At 44.4% G+C, this 18,874-nt stretch overlaps 2 protein-coding genes across 2 annotated transcripts; one reads left to right on the forward strand and one right to left on the reverse strand.

Moving 5' to 3' along the window:
- Positions 1–1,909: 1,909 nt before the first annotated feature.
- LOC123060454 (UDP-glycosyltransferase 75C1) lies at positions 1,910–3,729 on the forward strand. The gene has a single exon (XM_044483183.1). It carries the CDS (start codon positions 2,037–2,039, stop codon positions 3,480–3,482), a length of 1,446 nt encoding a protein of 481 aa, XP_044339118.1. The 5' UTR covers positions 1,910–2,036; the 3' UTR covers positions 3,483–3,729.
- Positions 3,730–7,413: 3,684 nt separating this feature from the next.
- Positions 7,414–13,054, reverse strand: LOC123060456 (DNA polymerase epsilon subunit B). The gene is made up of 13 exons (XM_044483184.1): positions 12,798–13,054; positions 12,496–12,676; positions 11,491–11,644; positions 11,178–11,309; positions 10,841–10,918; positions 10,658–10,762; positions 10,487–10,567; positions 10,267–10,397; positions 10,079–10,173; positions 9,668–9,767; positions 8,552–8,666; positions 8,357–8,467; positions 7,414–8,041 (listed from the first exon to the last, which is right to left on the reverse strand). The coding sequence occupies exons 1-13, from the start codon at positions 12,967–12,969 to the stop codon at positions 7,895–7,897; spliced, it is 1,602 nt and encodes a 533-aa protein (XP_044339119.1). The 5' UTR covers positions 12,970–13,054; the 3' UTR covers positions 7,414–7,894.
- Between the last annotated feature and the right edge of the window lie 5,820 nt (positions 13,055–18,874).

Consider the following 18,874-nt stretch of genomic DNA (forward strand, 5'->3'; position numbering starts at 1 on the left):
GCAGCAAGTTCAGTTCTATGCGCCGTCACTCGGGACGTCCTCTCTTTTGGCACGTATACGGGCAGGACACCTGGCATGAAAAAAGGACATGCAAGTTGCACCGTGCATCATTTCTTGACTTTGCTAACGGAGCTGAGACCACCGTTTAATTCAACAGGCTTCAGTGGTCTCATGACGTGAGCCCATATTTCTTTTCCATTCTTTACATATCCTGCTGTGAGTCGCTGTCGCCGCTTTCCTTCCTTCTTTCCTCTCCTTTTTATCTTGCCTTTTCTTTTTCTCTCGGAGAGACAGGCTCCTCTGCAGGATCCCCTGACACCTGTGGAGCACTAGCCGAACCACCACCGTGGCATCCGAGCCTACCTGGCTCTGCGGAGCATCAGGTTGAGGCGACGCGTTGGCCATGCCCTAACCTTATGGTTCCGGTCAAGACGGATACGTCCAGGCACCGTGTATCAATGTATTTGTGCATGTAAGGGTATGTACAATGATGACATATGGATACATATGTCTCATGACAAAAAATAATTTAAGGTATATGTATTGATTTTTTCTCTCCAATGCATGCTATTACTAGTGAGGCCTATCAAAAAATAAAATGTGATTCTCACTACACATGTATCCGTCCCTTCACTTTAATTTTTCCAACTTTATGTACTGGATCTTATTTTTTTTCTTTTTAAACACCCGCCTCCTGAAGAGGATCTTGCTTCCCCATCTGAATCTACTTTTTCTGTTATCCGATCCTACATGGCATGTGAGGCATCATCCTGGAGCTTGCATAGCTCCAGGATGATGCCTCACATGCCATGTAGGATCGGATAATAGAAAAGGTAGATTCGGATAGGGAAGCAGAATCCTTTTCAGGAGGCGGGTGCTTAGAGAGAAAAAGTGTGGTCCAATGCATAAAGTTGAAAATGTTGAAATGAAGAGGAGAAATGCATGTGTAGTAAGAGTCACTTGAATGGTTACTAGGTTATCTTGCCTATCTCACATAAATTTATCAATATTTATCAGGCTTGGTATTACCAATATTTGTCAATGCCAACATTTGGCTAGCAAAATATTGGCTGCAAACCAATCACGCAACTCATGCATCAATGAAAATAGCTAGAGGCCTATATATGCATGTGTCATGTGAAAAATAGTACTCCCTCATTAGCGTCAAAAACGATCTTATATTACAGGACAGAGGGAGTACTTATTACATATTGAAAATCGTGCGTGAAGATCGAGGGAGGAGTATCAAACATAAATTACTCCTAAAGTCGAAGGCGATGTCCCCATCGATATTGAGGTGTATCAATTTCGAAGCTCCACAACTCTGAAATGTTCTTCAATAGACGTTGTGTGGGTGCCGTATTGTTCTTGGGTTACGTTATGACCGGTGTCTCTCAAAATATCAAGTGCACAGCAGTATGCTTTTTCGAGAATATAACAGCAACTGAAGTTCAACCTCGATCGCACTAAGATGGTGAAGAGCCAAGGAAGACAGCTTGGTTGTTCGTTCGCTGCACATGCAAGGAATTGCCGGGAGGGGACATTCCGACATGTTACCAATGTTTTTTTTGTGGATAGACATGCAAAATTTCAGCACGAACCTTAATCAATCAGAGACGCTCAGATGCGTCTCTCCCTCTCTGGCTAACCCCAAGTTGACAACCAAGTCTGAGGAGTACATGTGACCGGCTCCAGCCATTAATTGGGCAATCCACGTCTTCCTCTTTGCTTGCTGCAGCACGGACCGCCACACAAACGCCTGAACTGCAGCCAGCGCTAGCCCAGCCACGCCTGCTGACCACATGTCTGACATGGCCCCCCCTGCGCCATGTAGTCAGCACTTCCGTCATCTCCGCCGTAAAAAAAATTCCCGACGATACCTCCGCCGGAGTATATAACAAGCGCAGCGAAGGGCCACCACCACATCCACCACGCGCCGCAACCCACCCCAGCAAGGACACTCTTGCTTACCTAGTACGCTCTTGGCTTCTTGGCTCTTGGCTTCTTGCACTCGCATCGCACGCACGCACGCGGCAATGCCGGCCATGGAGCGCGCGGGGGAGGAGGCGCCGCACTTCCTCGTGGTCACGTACCCGGCACAGGGCCACATCAACCCGGCGCGCCACCTCGCGCTGCGCCTGCTCCGCGCCGCGCTGGGCGCCCGCGTCACCGTCTCCACCGCCGTCTCCGCCTGCCGCAAGATGTTCCCGGACGACGCGGACGCGGCGGCAGTGGACCACGTCGACGGCGCCGGCGTCCGCTACGTGCCCTACTCCGACGGCTACGACGGCGGCTTCGACAGGTCCGCGCACGACAGCATGCACTACATGTCCAACCTCAAGGTCGTGGGGGCCCGCACGCTGGACGGCGTGCTCGCGCGCCTCCGCGACGCCGGCACCCCCGTCACTCAGGTGGTGTACACGGTGCTCCTCTCCTGGGTCGCCGACGTCGCGCACGCGCACGGCGTCCCCGCCGCGCTCTACTGGATCCAGCCGGCCTCCGTGCTCGCCGCCTACTTCCACTTCTTCCGCGGCACTGACGGCCTCGACCAGGCCGTCACCGCCGCAGCGAGCGACCCGTGGGCGGACGTCCGCGTCCGGGGGCTCCCGCCGATGCGCCTGCGCGACCTGCCGTCGTTCCTCACCATCGCGTCCGACGACCACCCCTACTCCTTTGTGCTCGCCGCGTTCCGTGAGCTGCTCGACGTGCTGGACCGCGAGGACTCGCCCACCGTGCTCGCCAACACGTTCGATGCCATGGAGCCCGACGCGGTGGCGACGCTGCACCAGCACGGCATCAACGTCGTCCCCATAGGCCCCGTCCTCTCCTTCCTGGACGCCTCGGCAGCGGCGGCGGCCAACGACAGCAACGACCTGTTCAAGCAGGACGGCAAGGGGTACCTGGAGTGGCTGGACGCGCAGGAAGCGGGGTCGGTCGTCTACATCTCCTTCGGGAGCCTGTCGACGATGAGCAAGCGGCAGATCACGGAGGTGTCGCGCGGCATGGCGGAGATCGGCCGCCCGTTCCTGTGGGTGCTGAGGAAGGATAACCGCGGCGAGGTCGACGGCGACGACTTGTGCACCGGCGGGGGCATGGTGGTGGAGTGGTGCGACCAGGGGAAGGTGCTGTCGCACCCGGCGGTGGGTTGCTTCGTGACGCACTGCGGGTGGAACTCGACGCTGGAGAGCGTGGCGTGCGGCGTGCCGGTGGTGGGAGTGCCGCAGTGGACGGACCAGGGCACCAACGCGTGGCTGGTGGAGCGGCAGCTCGGCACCGGGGTCAGGGCCGCCGTGAGCGAGAAGGACGGCGTGCTGGAGGCCGACGAGCTGCAGAGATGCGTCGGCTTCGCCACGTCGGATGTGGTGCGCGCCAAGGCGGCGCTGTGGAGGGAGAAGGCGCGGGCGGCGGCTGCCGTGGGCGGCTCGTCCGAGAGGAACCTCAGGGCGTTCGTCGCCGGGCAGGTCGCCCTCGCCGGCAACTAGCCAGCCGGCAGGCCGGCTTGCATGCACTGCATGGTGCTGCAATCCAAATCGACAGACGAGACGAGAGGACTCGATCCGTACCGCGTCGCTGTCGTAAATAATTCGATTCGATATTGTACCTGCTACCTGGGAAAGATCCAATGCCGTTCGTATCTTGTCTGAGGCACTCGTTTCGCCGTTATGTATAATTCTGTTAAAATGTTGTTCCAATCATCTAAAGGTATTGCCGTGTTGCTTGTGACTATAATCATCTACTCCCTCTGTCCCATAATATAATATAAGACATTTTTACAATCGCGTCAACCTGCTAATGTTTTACGGAAAATCGGATTCCGATCTCGACATGCCAATAGGTCGAGAGCAAGCGCCTGTGCCTCCCGGCACGCCATGGATTCAAGTGTAGGGACATTCGTGACACCATTGAGAGTAATGGACGATGCTCCCATAAAATTTCCTTCATGATTCCGACAAATTCTGTCACATGTCAGATGCACACTGCGACCGAGGCGAGCAATCTGGTGGGCCGGCCCATTTTTCAGTAGCCTAGTGTACGTTCTACTGGTTTTGGTAACCTTCTAGAAGGTTCTCGAATCGGCTTTTCATGTTGTTGTTTTTTTTTTGTTCTTTTTCTTCTCGTTTTTTTGGTTTCTATTATGTTTTCCATAAATTTCAAAAAATGTTCAGAATTTCCAAACTTGTTCAAAATTTAAATTTTATTCATAATTTGAAGTTTTGTTCAGGTTTTCAAAAAAACATTTACAAAAAATGCTTGGAATTTCAATTTTGTTCATAATTTTTAATAAATGTTCAAGAATTCAACAAAAAATCAACATTTGAAAAAAAATCACGTTTTCAAAAAATGATCACGTTTTAAACAAATGTTCATGTTTTTGATAAATTATTCATGTTTCTCAAAAAATGGAATTTTCAAAAGGTGTTCGCACTTTAAAACTGCTTGAGGATTTCAAAAACTGTTCGTGCTTTAAAAGAATGTTCAGAATTCCAAAAAAATTGCATTTTTCAAAATAAAATGGAATTTGATTTTTTTGTGTTTATAGAATTATTCGGTATTTAAAAATTGTTCATGATTTTTAAAAACTGTTTTGAATTATTTTTAAAGCTACTCCCTCCATCTCAAAATAAGTGACTCGACTTTGTACTAACTTTGTACTAAAGCTAGTACAAAGTTGAGTCACTTATTTTGAGGCAGAGGGAGTATTTTCAAATCTTGACGCTCCAATGTGTTCTTAAATATTTCACGCATCTTAGCAAATGCTAGCAGGCATCGGTTGGCCAGCAGTGTTCGTACAAGAATATGTGTTCACTGGTTCCATACTGTTTGAAGTAATTGCAAGAGGCAATGACAAGTATTGTAGTCACTGGTGGAGCTATGTGTATGGCGGGGGGGGGGCTGCTGGGGGGGTTGTGCCCCCCCCCCCCCCCCCCCCCCAAGCCTGGTAGTTTTTGTGAAGAATTTTTTTGGGATGGCATTGATTGAGAAAAATAGGGACTTTTACCCCTTCATAAAGCCATATTTTGCCATTGCCCCCCCCCCCCCAATAATCCTGTGCTAGCTTCACCACTGATTGTAGTAGAATAGTTATCTTCATCGATTTGTTACAATATATTCATTGTGAAATTTCATGAAAGATCCTAAAGTTCTCCAAACACACGTGCCATCTTTTTTCCCAAAAAATCAAAAAAAAAGACATACATGCCATCCATACACCACAACGATTGAGGAAGAGAGATCCAAGGCAAGAAAGACGAAATAAGTATTGGGTGGTTCCATGAACACTTTTTGATTCATGAAAGACATGAGCTCCTCCCTTTCCTGAACCCCTATACCTCAAGTTCATCTCTTTCACCACAAACATATCCTTGTGACAGAGTAATCCTATGGGTTCTTGAGGTGCTCTGATTGAAGACATTTGATGGAGTTTCCATCAAGTGACTTTATTTTGCATGTTACTCTTGAAGGGTGTGCGCCCCCTAGTCAGTTAGAAGTCATTTTTAGCCTTAGATTACTTGGCGTGAAGGACTCAAGAGTTTTTAAGGGCACGAAGATCACCTACTTGGAAGGACGGGAAGCCATGATGAAATAGGTTTGTTGTGCTTGGTGGGCCGCTTAGTGGGGGACAGAACGGGGATTCTTGTGATCTTAGAACCATTTGGTTTGAAGCCTCCATCAATGAGAAGTAGGATAGCAAGGTGGGCTCAGCTCTGGTTGGGCCCCCGATCAACCAACGATGTAGATAGCTAGGCAGGGTGGGAACTTTGCAGGAGTGGGCGGAGCGGGTGCTGGGTAGGCGTGACTCAACAAGGGCTGACACGTTCCACGATGTAGATGGAGATGCGGGAGAATGAAGGAGTTGATTAAGTCTCCAAAAGTTACATGCAGGCCCACTTGGGCCGCCAAGTCAACCTGATAGTTGGGTCCCACCGATCAGAAATGTTGTTACAACGAGGTAATACGAAAATCAGTGCTATATGTTACTCGGTGGCCCCTATAGTGGTGGTTAAATGCAATTTGGGGAAACTCGTGGCTTTCTATAACCCAAGCCCCGAATGTGTTTTTTAGAGAAGGCACCCGAATGGCATCTTATAATTGAAATATATCAAGAAAAATAGGAGACGCTGCAATGCAATACAAAACAAGCATCAAAAATAAAATTACATCAAAAAACATACTGGCCGTCTGCTTCCTTCGATTGCACGACACCCATCAGAGTTTGAGAAATGTGCTAAACCAGCAGTAAGGGAAAGGGACACCTGCAAATGCCCTCGCCATACCAAGCTTTGAAGATCGCAATCACCGCTAGAAACGAGATCTAATAACCGTTCAAAGAATATTAATTGGGGCATCACCCCACGTAACGCAGGCTTGCCACCCTTCACCACCAGTCTAGAGGGTTGAACAAACCAGACCATGCTACAGAACAACTTGAAAGAAGAGGTCGAAGTCGCCACACCAAGATCTAGCCAATTGCTTCCCTTGATTGACACACCAACTACCCAAATATTAAGTGAGCCAACAAATCTGGCAACATCTACTCTCAGAGGCCCTTTGTCGACGCCGAAACGGACGTCGTCTACATAGGGAGAGGCTGCAAAGACCTTATTCCACACGCCATCACCGCTGCCAACTCGTCGAGGACATCAGAAAATGAAAACCTAAGGGAACTAAGAACCTACAAGAACTAAGAAGAACGAAAGGGGTGGCTCCCTACCCCTCTTGCCACCGCGAGGCCGTCGAATGAAAGAGAGGAGGACCAAGGCGACAACATGGAGAAGGCCTTCGATGGCGGCTAGGATTGGGAGGACACGGGCGATGGTAGATAGCTGGAATGAGGTTGTGCTATGCAATTAACTCCAGATTGTTGTGCTCCAAAAACTAGAAATGGACAGGTAACCTTGTGCTCACAAGAATGGAATTCAGCGCAACACACACAATCGAAAAGGTAAAAGAAGATGCTTCTTTCAACCCTTTAAGCTCTCAACGTGTACATAATTTCGAAAGGAAGCCAACAAGTGCATGTGTCGATGGTTGGTTTTGAGATAGTTAGCTGGACTTGCCACTAGGTAAGTGCAGATTTGTGTCGATCAACACATGATGCATATCACACATAATTTGATCAGGAGGCCAACAAGTAAAGATTTGTGGTACTAAAGGGGTGTTCGGTAATCCTCCCGATCCGTGAAATTAGAGAATCTGTGGAGCACCTCCTTCCGGAATTCCCCTCCTTCCCCACTCCACGATTTTGAACTGCCGCTCCTCCAGCTCCGGGAGCGGAGTTGTGGAGGGGAGGGAATCCGAACAGGCCCTAAGTAAGGGTTTGTGCAGAGTGCGCAGAATTATTTAGTGCCTACCAGCAAGTGAAACCAATTTCCTGTGCATTTGATACAACTGATCGGACTAAATTTTACAAAATTGGAAAATCCAATCTTTTAGAAAGCAATAGGTCTGGACTAAAAATCACAGCTTTGTTAGCATGGTTTACAACAATGGCAAACATAAACAGTACATATTACAGGACTGAGCACCATTCTGTGACTTTAGGGAAAGCATCCTGAGATCATGTTACACAAACACTGCACAGAGGACAGATGGCCAGGTGGGGAAAACACCCTAACAAGTAACAAACACTACGGTCCACAACTATCTGAAGCTATAAATGTGTGATACAAAGTTGAGATGTCAGCATCAGATTCGCTTGAGAGAAACAGCACCAATTCCATGGATGTCGTTGCTTTGTCATCTTGCGAATTCACTTCCATGAAACGGGCTCATTAGTTTATATGGCTAAAGTCATAAACACCAGTCCTGATGGCTGATGTACAGGAGTGATAGGCAGCTCATCGAAGGTTCGGTTTGTTACTGATTACAGCTTCAGTTTGTCCCACCTTCAATATTAGCTTTCTAATGCAGAAAGCTCAACCTCCTTAGTGCAAGGACGGTATGCTGCAAAAGTGCTGTCGTTCGCAAAAGAACCAGGATTGAAGCAAGTGATTCCTGTATATTTGAAGGCCTTCTGCTCACTCTTGTCAGCCAATACTATCTGAAGATTGAAACATGGAAGTATTATCATAAGAACTTTCAAACTTTTATTGGTAGCAGTGTGGACTGACGATAGTTATAAAGCAGAAAGTGTACTTATATTTTGTGCATGTTCAACAAGTATATTAGCAGACATATTCATGGAAGCTAGAGTCAGGAAACATTTCAAGGTGTGGATTACTGATATTTATACAACAGAAGGTATACTTCTGTTTTATGCATGTTCAACACATAAATTAGCACAGAAGCATATTCATGGAAGCTACAGTAAGAAAACATTTCAAGGTGCAAACAGGCTTGTGCTAAATGGCAATACCATGTCAGGAGTTGGATATAGCCGTAGGCAATGATCGTAGTTCCATATAATAGGTTGCACTGTAAGAGGCAATGGACACAGATGACTCTGATGGGTGATAGTTGCTACTAGCTGAAAGAAAAATGATTGGTTAATTTCTGAACAGTCAACATCATATATTCTCACTGAGATAATAAATAAATTTATTCAACTTGCATGTTCAAATGGGTCACTTGTTTCTTCCGTTGTTGGTGGAATCAAGCATGACCGCCGCATCCTGTAAAGGAGATCTTGCCGGAAAAACACTATTTCTTGTGTATAAAACTTAACCCTGGGGAAATCAAGCTCTTATTGGAGTTAGAACAGATGATAAATGGCAAGTCCACAAAGTTCAATATTGTCTTGATCATGAAATGTCAATATGGATGAATGCCATAGTTTGTAAATACATTCACTGCAAATATATCATTATACAGTAGTCTCAGTTGGCAATGAGTGCATGAAGCCTTTCAAGACTAACTGAAATGCCTGTGCCTCAATGGATAGCACTGAGATGAAAAATCCGGCAAGTTTGGAAAAGTAAACCAAATGAAAATACTGCATGCAACAAGTATTATCATAATAGATGCCAGCTAAGAACACAGTTTCACAGTATGGATATTGGTAGACCAGTATAGTATTGTTATTAAGCCTCTTCATCTACCTGTTGCAATTGTGTAGAGATATCTCACAAAAATGAAGATGATAGCTCTGTATTAATCATCAAAATAACTACGGTACACTGATGACAAGTCCAAATAAGAGATTTATGCTTAAACTGGACCAGAGTCACACTGAGAACAACTGGTTGGTACTCCCTCTGATTACAAATGTGAGTCCTTTAAGAATCTGTGGTAGTCAAACATTTTTGGGTTTGACCATCACTATCCAAATAGTTACAAATTTTGACGACATTAAATTGGTATTACTAGAACCATCATGAAATATAATTTCACAATGTGTCATTATTTTTATATGAAGCAACTAACGTTAATAGAAATTGATGGTGGTTGGTCAAAGGTCACCATGGAGACTATGTCTGTATCAGTGTCCAAAAGGATTTACATTTGGAATCAGAGAATAACATGTAGCATAATATACAACATGAAAGGAGAGTGGCATCACCTAATCCTGTGAAGGTTTTATTGATATTTTTTAGCTACATACATCAGATTTTCATAATTGATGCACAAAAAGATATCCCTGTATTTGTGTGGTCGCTTATAGCGACATAAACAGATGGTTAACATATGGAACATGGAGAATGATACAAGGCAATGCTTTGTGACAAACCTGCAGGGGTTGCTTACAAATATAGCATTTGGGATGTGCTTCTGAAGTTCCTCAATTAGATACTTTGGGAGCGCACACCTTGGGAGAGCTTTAGAAGGTCCTACAAATGTGTTACTATGTAAGAAAAAACAACATGCCAAGCTTAGGAAAAAACAGAAAACATCACATTCCAGCTATAGGGAGAACTAGACTGACAGTATTTATTATCAACAAGCTCATTCCCAATCCTATTGCAGAAATTTTTCGTTGGTTAAATAGCATGGAGAATAAATAAATGATAATTGGACATATAAAAGAAATAGGCCAGGTTTAATCCATTAGTGAATAAAATGAAAATGGATATTGCAGCAAACCAAACATGCGGATAACAGTAGTTGTCAGGTAAAAGCATGTCATTGAGTTTTAGAATACCTGCATCATCAGGACCAGGAATGAATAAAAAACGACTATGTTCCTTTAACCTAGTTCGAGATGCGATCATCTCACCAAGCTTTCCAAACTGCAATCTACATAAAGTTACATAACTTAGACTTTGTCTTCGATTGGGAAAGCAAACACGCTATAAAACTGTAGATTATATTTCATGAAACAAGTCAGACCTGAGTTCTTCAAACGAATTGAATGCCAGATTGCAGGGCCGGGAGCAGAAATTTCCCATTAGAACAAAGAGAGAAGGAACTACTTCCACACTTTCATAGCCATCAAGAACAACACCCAACTTCTCCATAGTCTACTCCACGAGATAACACATACAAACATCCTGAGAGTATGCTAAACAATATAGTTATATAAAACAAGAATTGATACCAAACTAAATACCTCATAACTGTCGAGCCAAACATCTGAAAGAATGACAAACATGTCGTTCACAGCCTTATTTTCTAGTGATGACAATCTTAGCTGTTTAGTGCAAACATAGCAAAACCCATCAGTAAAGATGTTTTCTACGAGACCTATTAGTGACATGTATAACACAATTCCTGAACTTACTGCTTCTTCAGTTGGTATGACACCTCCACCAAAGAAATCAAGACCCATAAGCAGTGAAAGTGATGTTTCTCTGTCCTCTAAGGGAGGAAACCCACAGGTATTGACCTGCAAATGATTGGAACATAACCACTATCAAGACAATAATACAGGAAAACACTGTAGATTTTATGGTGGACAACAGACCTGGAAAATGCCACTTGAAAGTAATTCTCCTTCTGCTACAATCACTGTGTTTTCAACAAAGAAACCTGAAGTGATTTTGTGTTTTATGTAAGGAAAGCGATGCACTTATTGAATAAACATAAATCCATATGGCTAAAACAAAATATTTGTACGAAATATGGATTACTGACGCCAATATGATCAGTATTCTATACTATCCCTTCTAAAATGAGAGGGTTTTTTCGTAGCCTTTCAATGACCAAAGGAACTCAATTGTTTTCATTTAGCACAGCACAGACATGCATCTCTATTTTTATATATATGCATGAAGGTAACATGGCAATGGTTCTAAGGATATTGCATTCGCCAAGTCAATTGGCACTGCTCCAGTAAGATCCTCCAAGTAGAACTGGCGTTCCTCCAACTGCGATATGACCCCCATGATCCATCTCCGCCCAGTACACCCAACTAAGGACTGTATGGAAGTAATCTACATGAAGGGGGGAAACTGTACGTCATTTCATATACAATGATTAAAAAAATTGGGGAACAAAAGAGGCTGCACGAAGGTTTTGGGGGGAAAGCACCAAGTATTGGACTACATTGGACTGGGATCACAGAAATCAATCTATAGTAGTAGAAGTAGAACACAACACAATTAAGAGAAATACCTCACAACTTTCATTTTCAGTCATAACAGACTCAAAAGCTGGCTTGGAGAAATATTTATCACGAGCGAGCCTCTGAAGCAGCACTTGATATCTATCCCTGTAAAGGGCGGCTTTATCTCCAGCTTCTCCATGGAGGGCTAATCTTCCAGTATGCCTATATGCACAGTGTAATCGGAAATAGCATCAACAAACATACACACAGCCTGTTTTAGAAAGTCGTGTTTTCTAGTTTAGCATCAAAGAGCAATCAATGTGTCATACTGAATCAGATGCCATCAACTAGAAAGAAACAAATTGATTTAAAGACCAATTCAATCCGCAATCCCTCAGGGCTGAGCTAACAAATTGACCAACTATAAGAAAAAGAAAAACACTAAGCTCCATCAACTATAAGAATCGGATCGGCGGCGCTTCCATCTAACCCGGCAGCCGTCGCCGCCCACCGCTGCCCCGTCCATTGCGGTCGCCGAGGCAAAGAAGTCCACGCCGGCTGTCGTTGGGAAGGGCAACGCGCAGCCGGCCGCCAAGCCCTTGGTTTGACATCTGGTTAGACCAGCCAACATCGGCTATTCCTTCTTGAAGGCTGCGTCTTGGAGCGTGCATCCATTGCCTGCTAATATGTCATCGTAGGTTTTGTGATATGATTTGGGGATGTTGTGGCAAGGCTTGTCCTATGTGGACAGTCTTAACTTTTTTTTTTTACTTTTTCCTCTTTCTAAGCTGATTTGTTCGACGTTATTGGCCGTGTGCATCACTAGATGCAGAGGCCGAGGTTCTTCCCCTCTTTCCCCCCAAAAAAATATCAAAGCTATGTCCTGCATCCATTCTGCAAATTACCAATTTCTCGTGGAAGTTCATTTAATATGTAGACGAATCAAGCAGGTAATAGACATCCGTTATCACAATATTCAACTACCAACACCCAAGACTTAAGACACAGGGCAAATTCATAAATCCCGACACCCAATTTCCCAGATCTAAAAGGAAGCGGCAGCATTTACATACTCGTAGAACACTTTCTTGATTGGGTCGTAGTGGAACCGCGGCACGACGAACGAGTCCACCACCCGCAGCGCCGCCTGGACGCTGGTGGCGGAAGGCGATGCCGCGTCGACCGCCTCCTCCGCCTCGACCAGTAGGGACACCACGCGACGGACCGCGTCCCGGTCCAGTATCGACGACTTCACTGCGAGCACCCGCAGAGCACAAAGAGACGCGCGCAGGGTGAGAACCAACCATGGATCGAAGCCTCGGAATGAGGATAGGAGGCAGATGGCCTGAAATCCTGGGGCGAAGCGAGTACTTACGCGGCTCTTTGTCGAGCTCGTCGAGGAGGAGGTCGAGGGCCTCGTCCTCGGCGTCGGGGAAGCGGGCGAGGAAGGCGGCCGCCTCCTCGAGGGCGTCAACTTTGAGGGTGAAGCCACGCAGCCGGAATTTGCGCTGCAGCTTCTTGCGCATGGCTGCCGACGGCGCCGCCATGGGAGAGGGGGGAGGAGGCGAGAGGGAATGGCTGTGGCGGGAAAGGTAGGTTGGGGTTTGGGGAATCTGGCGGGATATCAATTGCAGCGCTCTCGCTGACCTTGAAATATCTGCTGCAGGCTTTGGCTCAGTGGGTTGCCTTGGCAAATTTGGACAATGTTTTGCCCTTTTTTTTAGAGCGCCCCTATATCTCGCCTTCAGCGAGACCTAGGGCCGCTCGCTGAAGGGCAGGCCAAGATGGGCCGGCCCAGGAACGCGGGAGCCCACAGCCTCTTTTCTGTTTTTCATTTTTTTCATTTTTTCAATTTTGTTTATACTTTAAAATATTCTAAACATATATATATATTACAAAAATATATAATTTTTTAATAAAATGTTGACCAAGCATTTGGAAAATGTTAAATGTGTATAGAAAAAATGTTTACCATGTATATGAAAAATAAAATAAAAAGTGTATAGCAAAATTGATCATGTATTTAAAAAATTTCAATCAAGCAATTGATTTTTTTTAACAAGTATTTGAAAAATGTTGATCAAGCATTTGAAAAATGTTTAAATGTATATAGAAAGAATGTTGCCCATGTATTAAAAGATGATGAAATTTTTTCATCATGTATATGAATTTTTTTGATCATGTATTAAAAAAATGTTGAACAAGTATTCGAAAAATGTTAATCAAGCATTTGGAAAAATGTTAAATGTGTATAAAAAATGTTAACCATGTATTAAATGATGATGAATTTTATATCTGTATATAAAAAATTAATTAAGTATTTAAAAGAAAGTTTAACAAGTATTCGAAAAATGTTAATCAAGCATTTGGAAAAATGTTAACTGTGTATAGAAAAATGTAATGTGTTAAAAAAGCATTGAGAAAATGTTTAAATGTGCATAGAAAGAATGTTGACCATGTATTATAAAGTGTTAATCTTGTATTTAAAAAATGCTATCAAGAAGGAAATTGTTTAAAATGTGTATAGAAAAAAATTACTATGTATTATAAAAATGTTAAATTTGTATTCCAAAAATATTAGACATGTATTAGAAAAAATGTGTTGACATATATAAAAAATGTACAATGAAAACCAAAAGAAACAAAGAAAACCAAAGAAATGAAAAACAAAATAGACCATAGAAGAAAAAAGAAAACCGAAGAAACAAATGCAAAAAGAAATGAAAGAAATGGAGGAAAAATAAATGAAACAAAAGGAAGAAAAACAAAGAAGACCAAAAAAATGGTGAAGAAAATTGGCTCTTTTACCTTAAGTAGGTCACGTCCTACGGTTCATCACAAACTCAACACATAGCGCAGTGGACTGCTTCGCTATAAACTATCTAGAAAACCCAGGTTCGAACCCAGCTTCGAGACACAACAATCCTTCAGGGAGACCTAATGCGAGACATGTTGGAAATATGAGCAATTACCAAATAATTTTGCTAACGGAAATACTAGATAAAGCATGACTAATATAGCAGAGATAAAGCAAGTCATGCAATCTGACAGAGAGAAGGTAGATAGCATCTGCATATATGAAGTTGAACTAAACACATCTAGAACAGACACTAGATGAAGTTGCATATATGAAGTAGAACCTAACATATGTAGGGCAGAAACTAGAGCAAAGAACTGTGGCAGGACTTCTAACAAAAAGAGCAAGAACACGTACGGGACAACAACAGCAGAAGCACTGGACTTGGGGTCGACATCCTCTCCAGCCATGTCATCGATGAGGTTGTGGACATTGGGGAAGAAATCATCGTCGGGGAAGTAGTCGTTGGAGTCCGTGATGAAGAAGTCAGTAGTCGCGCGGAGCGCTCCCCAAAAACCTTATCATCATTCTCCCGTACAGGACTCAAAGAGGTGCGATTTCGGAGTCCTACTGTCCCGACCTGCGGTGCACGCCGCAAGCCGGGATGGGGAAGATCGTAGCAGTAGCTCAGTGGTCGGGAACCTGGAGGCGAGAGGGTTGTGTTGTTCTGGTGCGTCTCTCTGGGAGGAGCGACCTCCCTTTTATAGGCGCAACTGAAGGAGGCAAGAGGCTGCGCCGGGAGCTGAAGGGAATGAGGGAGACGAAACAAACAAACTTCGGTCGAAGAGGGATTCAGTGTCCACTACAGAAAAACATTTCAGCTCCCCTGAGACCTTTCGTATACCCGTCGTGCGTGGCAAAAATTTAGACATCGACTCTGTTCATTCCCGCAACCCGCGGCGAGGCGTGGTGTGGTGTGGCGAGGCGGGCGACGAAGGAGGAGCGCATGTGGATGTCCCTCTTGTTCTCATGCTCATACATGTGGGGAAAGAACCTCCCTTACAAAGAGGTCCAACTCCCTCTAAACTAGCAATGTGGGACTAAACTTTAGAAGTGCCCCTTGCCTTGCACGAATGGGCTAAGTGGGCCTCTAGGATTTATTAGGAATTTCTGAAATTGTTATTGGGCTGGCCCATAAATAGATAAAATTCCAGCAATCCTCCACCAGATCCTAGAGGCACATAGAATTTGCCTTTAGTTCCAAAACACTGTTTTATATACCGGTACTGCAGTGGAGACTGTTAAGTTGAACTTCCACCTAGAACTCTATGCTACACTTGTAAGCAACTTGAACAGTGAACCCGGCCTTGAACTGCAAGTTTTCTGCGAATCTAGCTTCACACAATACTGGGTCTTCCCCGCGGATGGAGCTTATGCATCATACTCCAAGACCTTTCATGAGTTTACTAGAGAGAACCCTACTCTCATAGATTGCGATATTTGACAATCAGACTCATATAGGTGTGTTCTTCAAAAGATGTTCTGCAGGACAACATCTCTGCCTAAATGAGCCTCTTAGAACACATTAAGATATACATCAACCTGCCATGCAAATTTAGGAGAGTATTGCATCTTCATGGAGTGGTATTGTTAATAGTAAGGATACTCTCCTCTCAGTTGATCAACAGCTTGTCTTCCACATCTAATTCACGGGATTTCCGATCACAAAGAATAGGTCACCACTGTGAACAACTCATATTGTGGGTCTCATACCCATCTCCCTTGATGCATTATCTATCACATTACGTGATAGACCCTTAGTAAAAGGATCTGCCAGATTTTTAGACATTTGGATATAATCCAATGCAATAACTCCGGAGTTTCTCATTTTCCTGACAGACTTTAACCTTCTCTGAACATGTCTTGATGACTTCATGTTATCCTTTGGGCTGCTCACTTTCGTGATCACAGTTTGATCGTCGCAGTTCATAAGGATACCCGGTACAGGTTTCTCAACAACCGGCAAGTCATTCAAGAGCCGACGAAGCCAATCTGCTTTGACCGTAGCTGTATCTAGTGCTGTGAGTTCTGCTTCCATTGTTGACCTCGTTAAGATGGTCTTCTTGCAAGACTTCCAAGAAACAGCGCCACCTCCATGAGTGAATACATATCCGTTTGTGGCCTTTATCTCATCAGCAGCTGAGATCCAGTTTGAGTCACTATACCCTTCAAGCACCTTTGGGTGCCCAGTGTAGTGAATTCCATAATTAGCAGTGCCTTTCAAATAACGCAAAACTCTCTCTAGAGATTTCCAATGCACATCTCCTGGTTTTGAGACAAACCGACTCAGTTTGCTAACAGTAAAAGAGATGTCAGGTCTTGTAGCACTGGCTAAGTACATAAGCGAGCCAATAATCTGAGAATATTTCAATTGATCTCTAGCAATTCTTCGATTCTTTCGAAGCAGCATGCTAGCATCATATGGTGTTGGAGAAGGCTTGCAGTCACTATAGCCAAAGCGACTCAAGATCTTTTCCACATAGTGAGTTTGAAGCAATGCAATCCCACCATCATCGTCTCTCAACAACTTGATGTTTAGAATGACATCAGCCACTCCTAAATCCTTCATCTCAAAACAACGAGATAGAAAATCCTTGACCTCCTTATAACACTCAGATTTGTTCCGAAAATCAGTGATGACCCACAAGTATAGGGATATATCGTAGTCCTTTCGATAAGTAAGAGTGTTGAACCCAACGAGGAGCAGAAGGAAATGATAAGCGGTTTCCAACAAGGTATTCTCTGCAAGTACTGAAATAAGTGGTAATAGATAGTTTTGTGATAAGATAATTTGTAACGAGCAACAAGTAACAAAAGTAAATAAAGTGCAGCAAGGTGGCCCAATCCTTTTTGTAGCAAAGGACAATCCTGGAAAAACTCTTATATAAGGAAAAGCGCTCCCGAGGACACATGGGAATATCGTCAAGCTAGTTTTCATCACGATCATATGATTCGCGTTCGGTACTTTGATAATCTGATATGTGGGTGGACCGGTGCTTGGGTGCTGTCCTTACTTGGACAAGCATCCCACTTATGATTAACCTCTATTGCAAGCATCCGCAACTACAACAAAAGTATTAAGGTAAACCTAACCATAGCATGAAACATATGGACTCCTCCCCTTTCCTAGTTGGATTAGGACTTGAGGGGGAAGGAGTGGAGGAGAAGGAAGGAAGGGGGGCGCCGCCCCCCTCTCCTTGTCCTATTCGGACTAGGGGGAAGGGCGTGCGGCCAGCCCTTGCCTCCTCTCCTCTCTTCCACCTAGGCCCACTAAGGCCCATTTGATTCCCGGGGGGTTCCGGTAACCTCCCGGTACTCCGGTAACCTCCCGGTACTCCGGTAAAATCCCGATTTTACCCGGAACACTTCCGATATCCAAACATGGGCTTCCAATATATCAATCTTGATGTCTCGACCATTTCGAGACTCCTCGTCATGTCCGTGATCACATCCGGGACTCCGAACAACCTTCGGTACATCAAAACATATAAACTCATAATATAACTGTCATTGTAACGTTAAGCGTGCGGACCCTACGGGTTCGAGAACTATGTAGACATGACCGAGACACGTCTCCGGTCAATAACCAATAGCGAAACCTGGATGCTCATATTGTCTCCTACATATTCTATGAAGATCTTTATCGGTCAGACCGCATAACAACATACGTTGTTCCCTTTGTCATCGGTATGTTTGCTTGCCCAAGATTCGATCGTCGGTATCTCAATACCTAGTTCAATCTCGTTACCGACAAGTCTCTTTACTCATTTCGTAATACATCATCCTGCAACTAACTCATTAGTTGCAATGCTTGCAAGGCTTAAGTGATGTGCATTACCGAGAGGGCCCAGAGATACCACTCCGACAATCGGAGTGACAAATCCTAGTCTCGAAATACGCCAACCCAACAAGTACCTTCGTAGACACCTGTAGAGCACCTTTATAATCACCCAGTTACGTTGTGACGTTTGGTAGCACACAAAGTGTTCCTCCGGTAAACGGGAGTTGCATAATCTCATAGTCATATGAACATGTATAAGTCATGAAGAAAGCAATATCAACATACTAAACGATCGTGTGCTAAGCTAACGGAATGGGTCATGTTAATCACATCATTCTCCTAATGATGTGATCCCGTTAATCAAATGACAACCCATGTCAATGGCTAGGAAACTTAACCATCTTTGATCAACGTGCTAGTCAAGTAGAGGCATACTAGTGACACTCTGTTTGTCTATGTATTCACACATGTATTATGTTTCCGGTTAATACAATTCTAGCATGAATAATAAACATTTATCATGATATAAGTAAATCAATAATAACTTTATTATTGCCTCTAGGGCATATTTCCTTCAGTCTCCCACTTGCACTAGAGTCAATAATCTAGATTACACAGTAATGATTCTAACACCCATGGAGCCTTGGTGCTAATCATGTTTTGCTCGTGGAAGAGGCTTAGTCAGTGGGTCTGCAACATTCAGATCCGTATGTATCTTGCAAATTTCTATGTCTCCCACCTGGACTAGATCCCGGATGGAATTGAAGCGTCTCTTGATGTGCTTGGTTCTCTTGTGAAATCTGGATTCCTTCGC

This window comes from Triticum aestivum, chromosome 3A (genome assembly GCF_018294505.1).
Source record: "Triticum aestivum cultivar Chinese Spring chromosome 3A, IWGSC CS RefSeq v2.1, whole genome shotgun sequence".
In the NCBI taxonomy this organism is placed as follows: Eukaryota; Viridiplantae; Streptophyta; class Magnoliopsida; order Poales; family Poaceae; genus Triticum; species Triticum aestivum.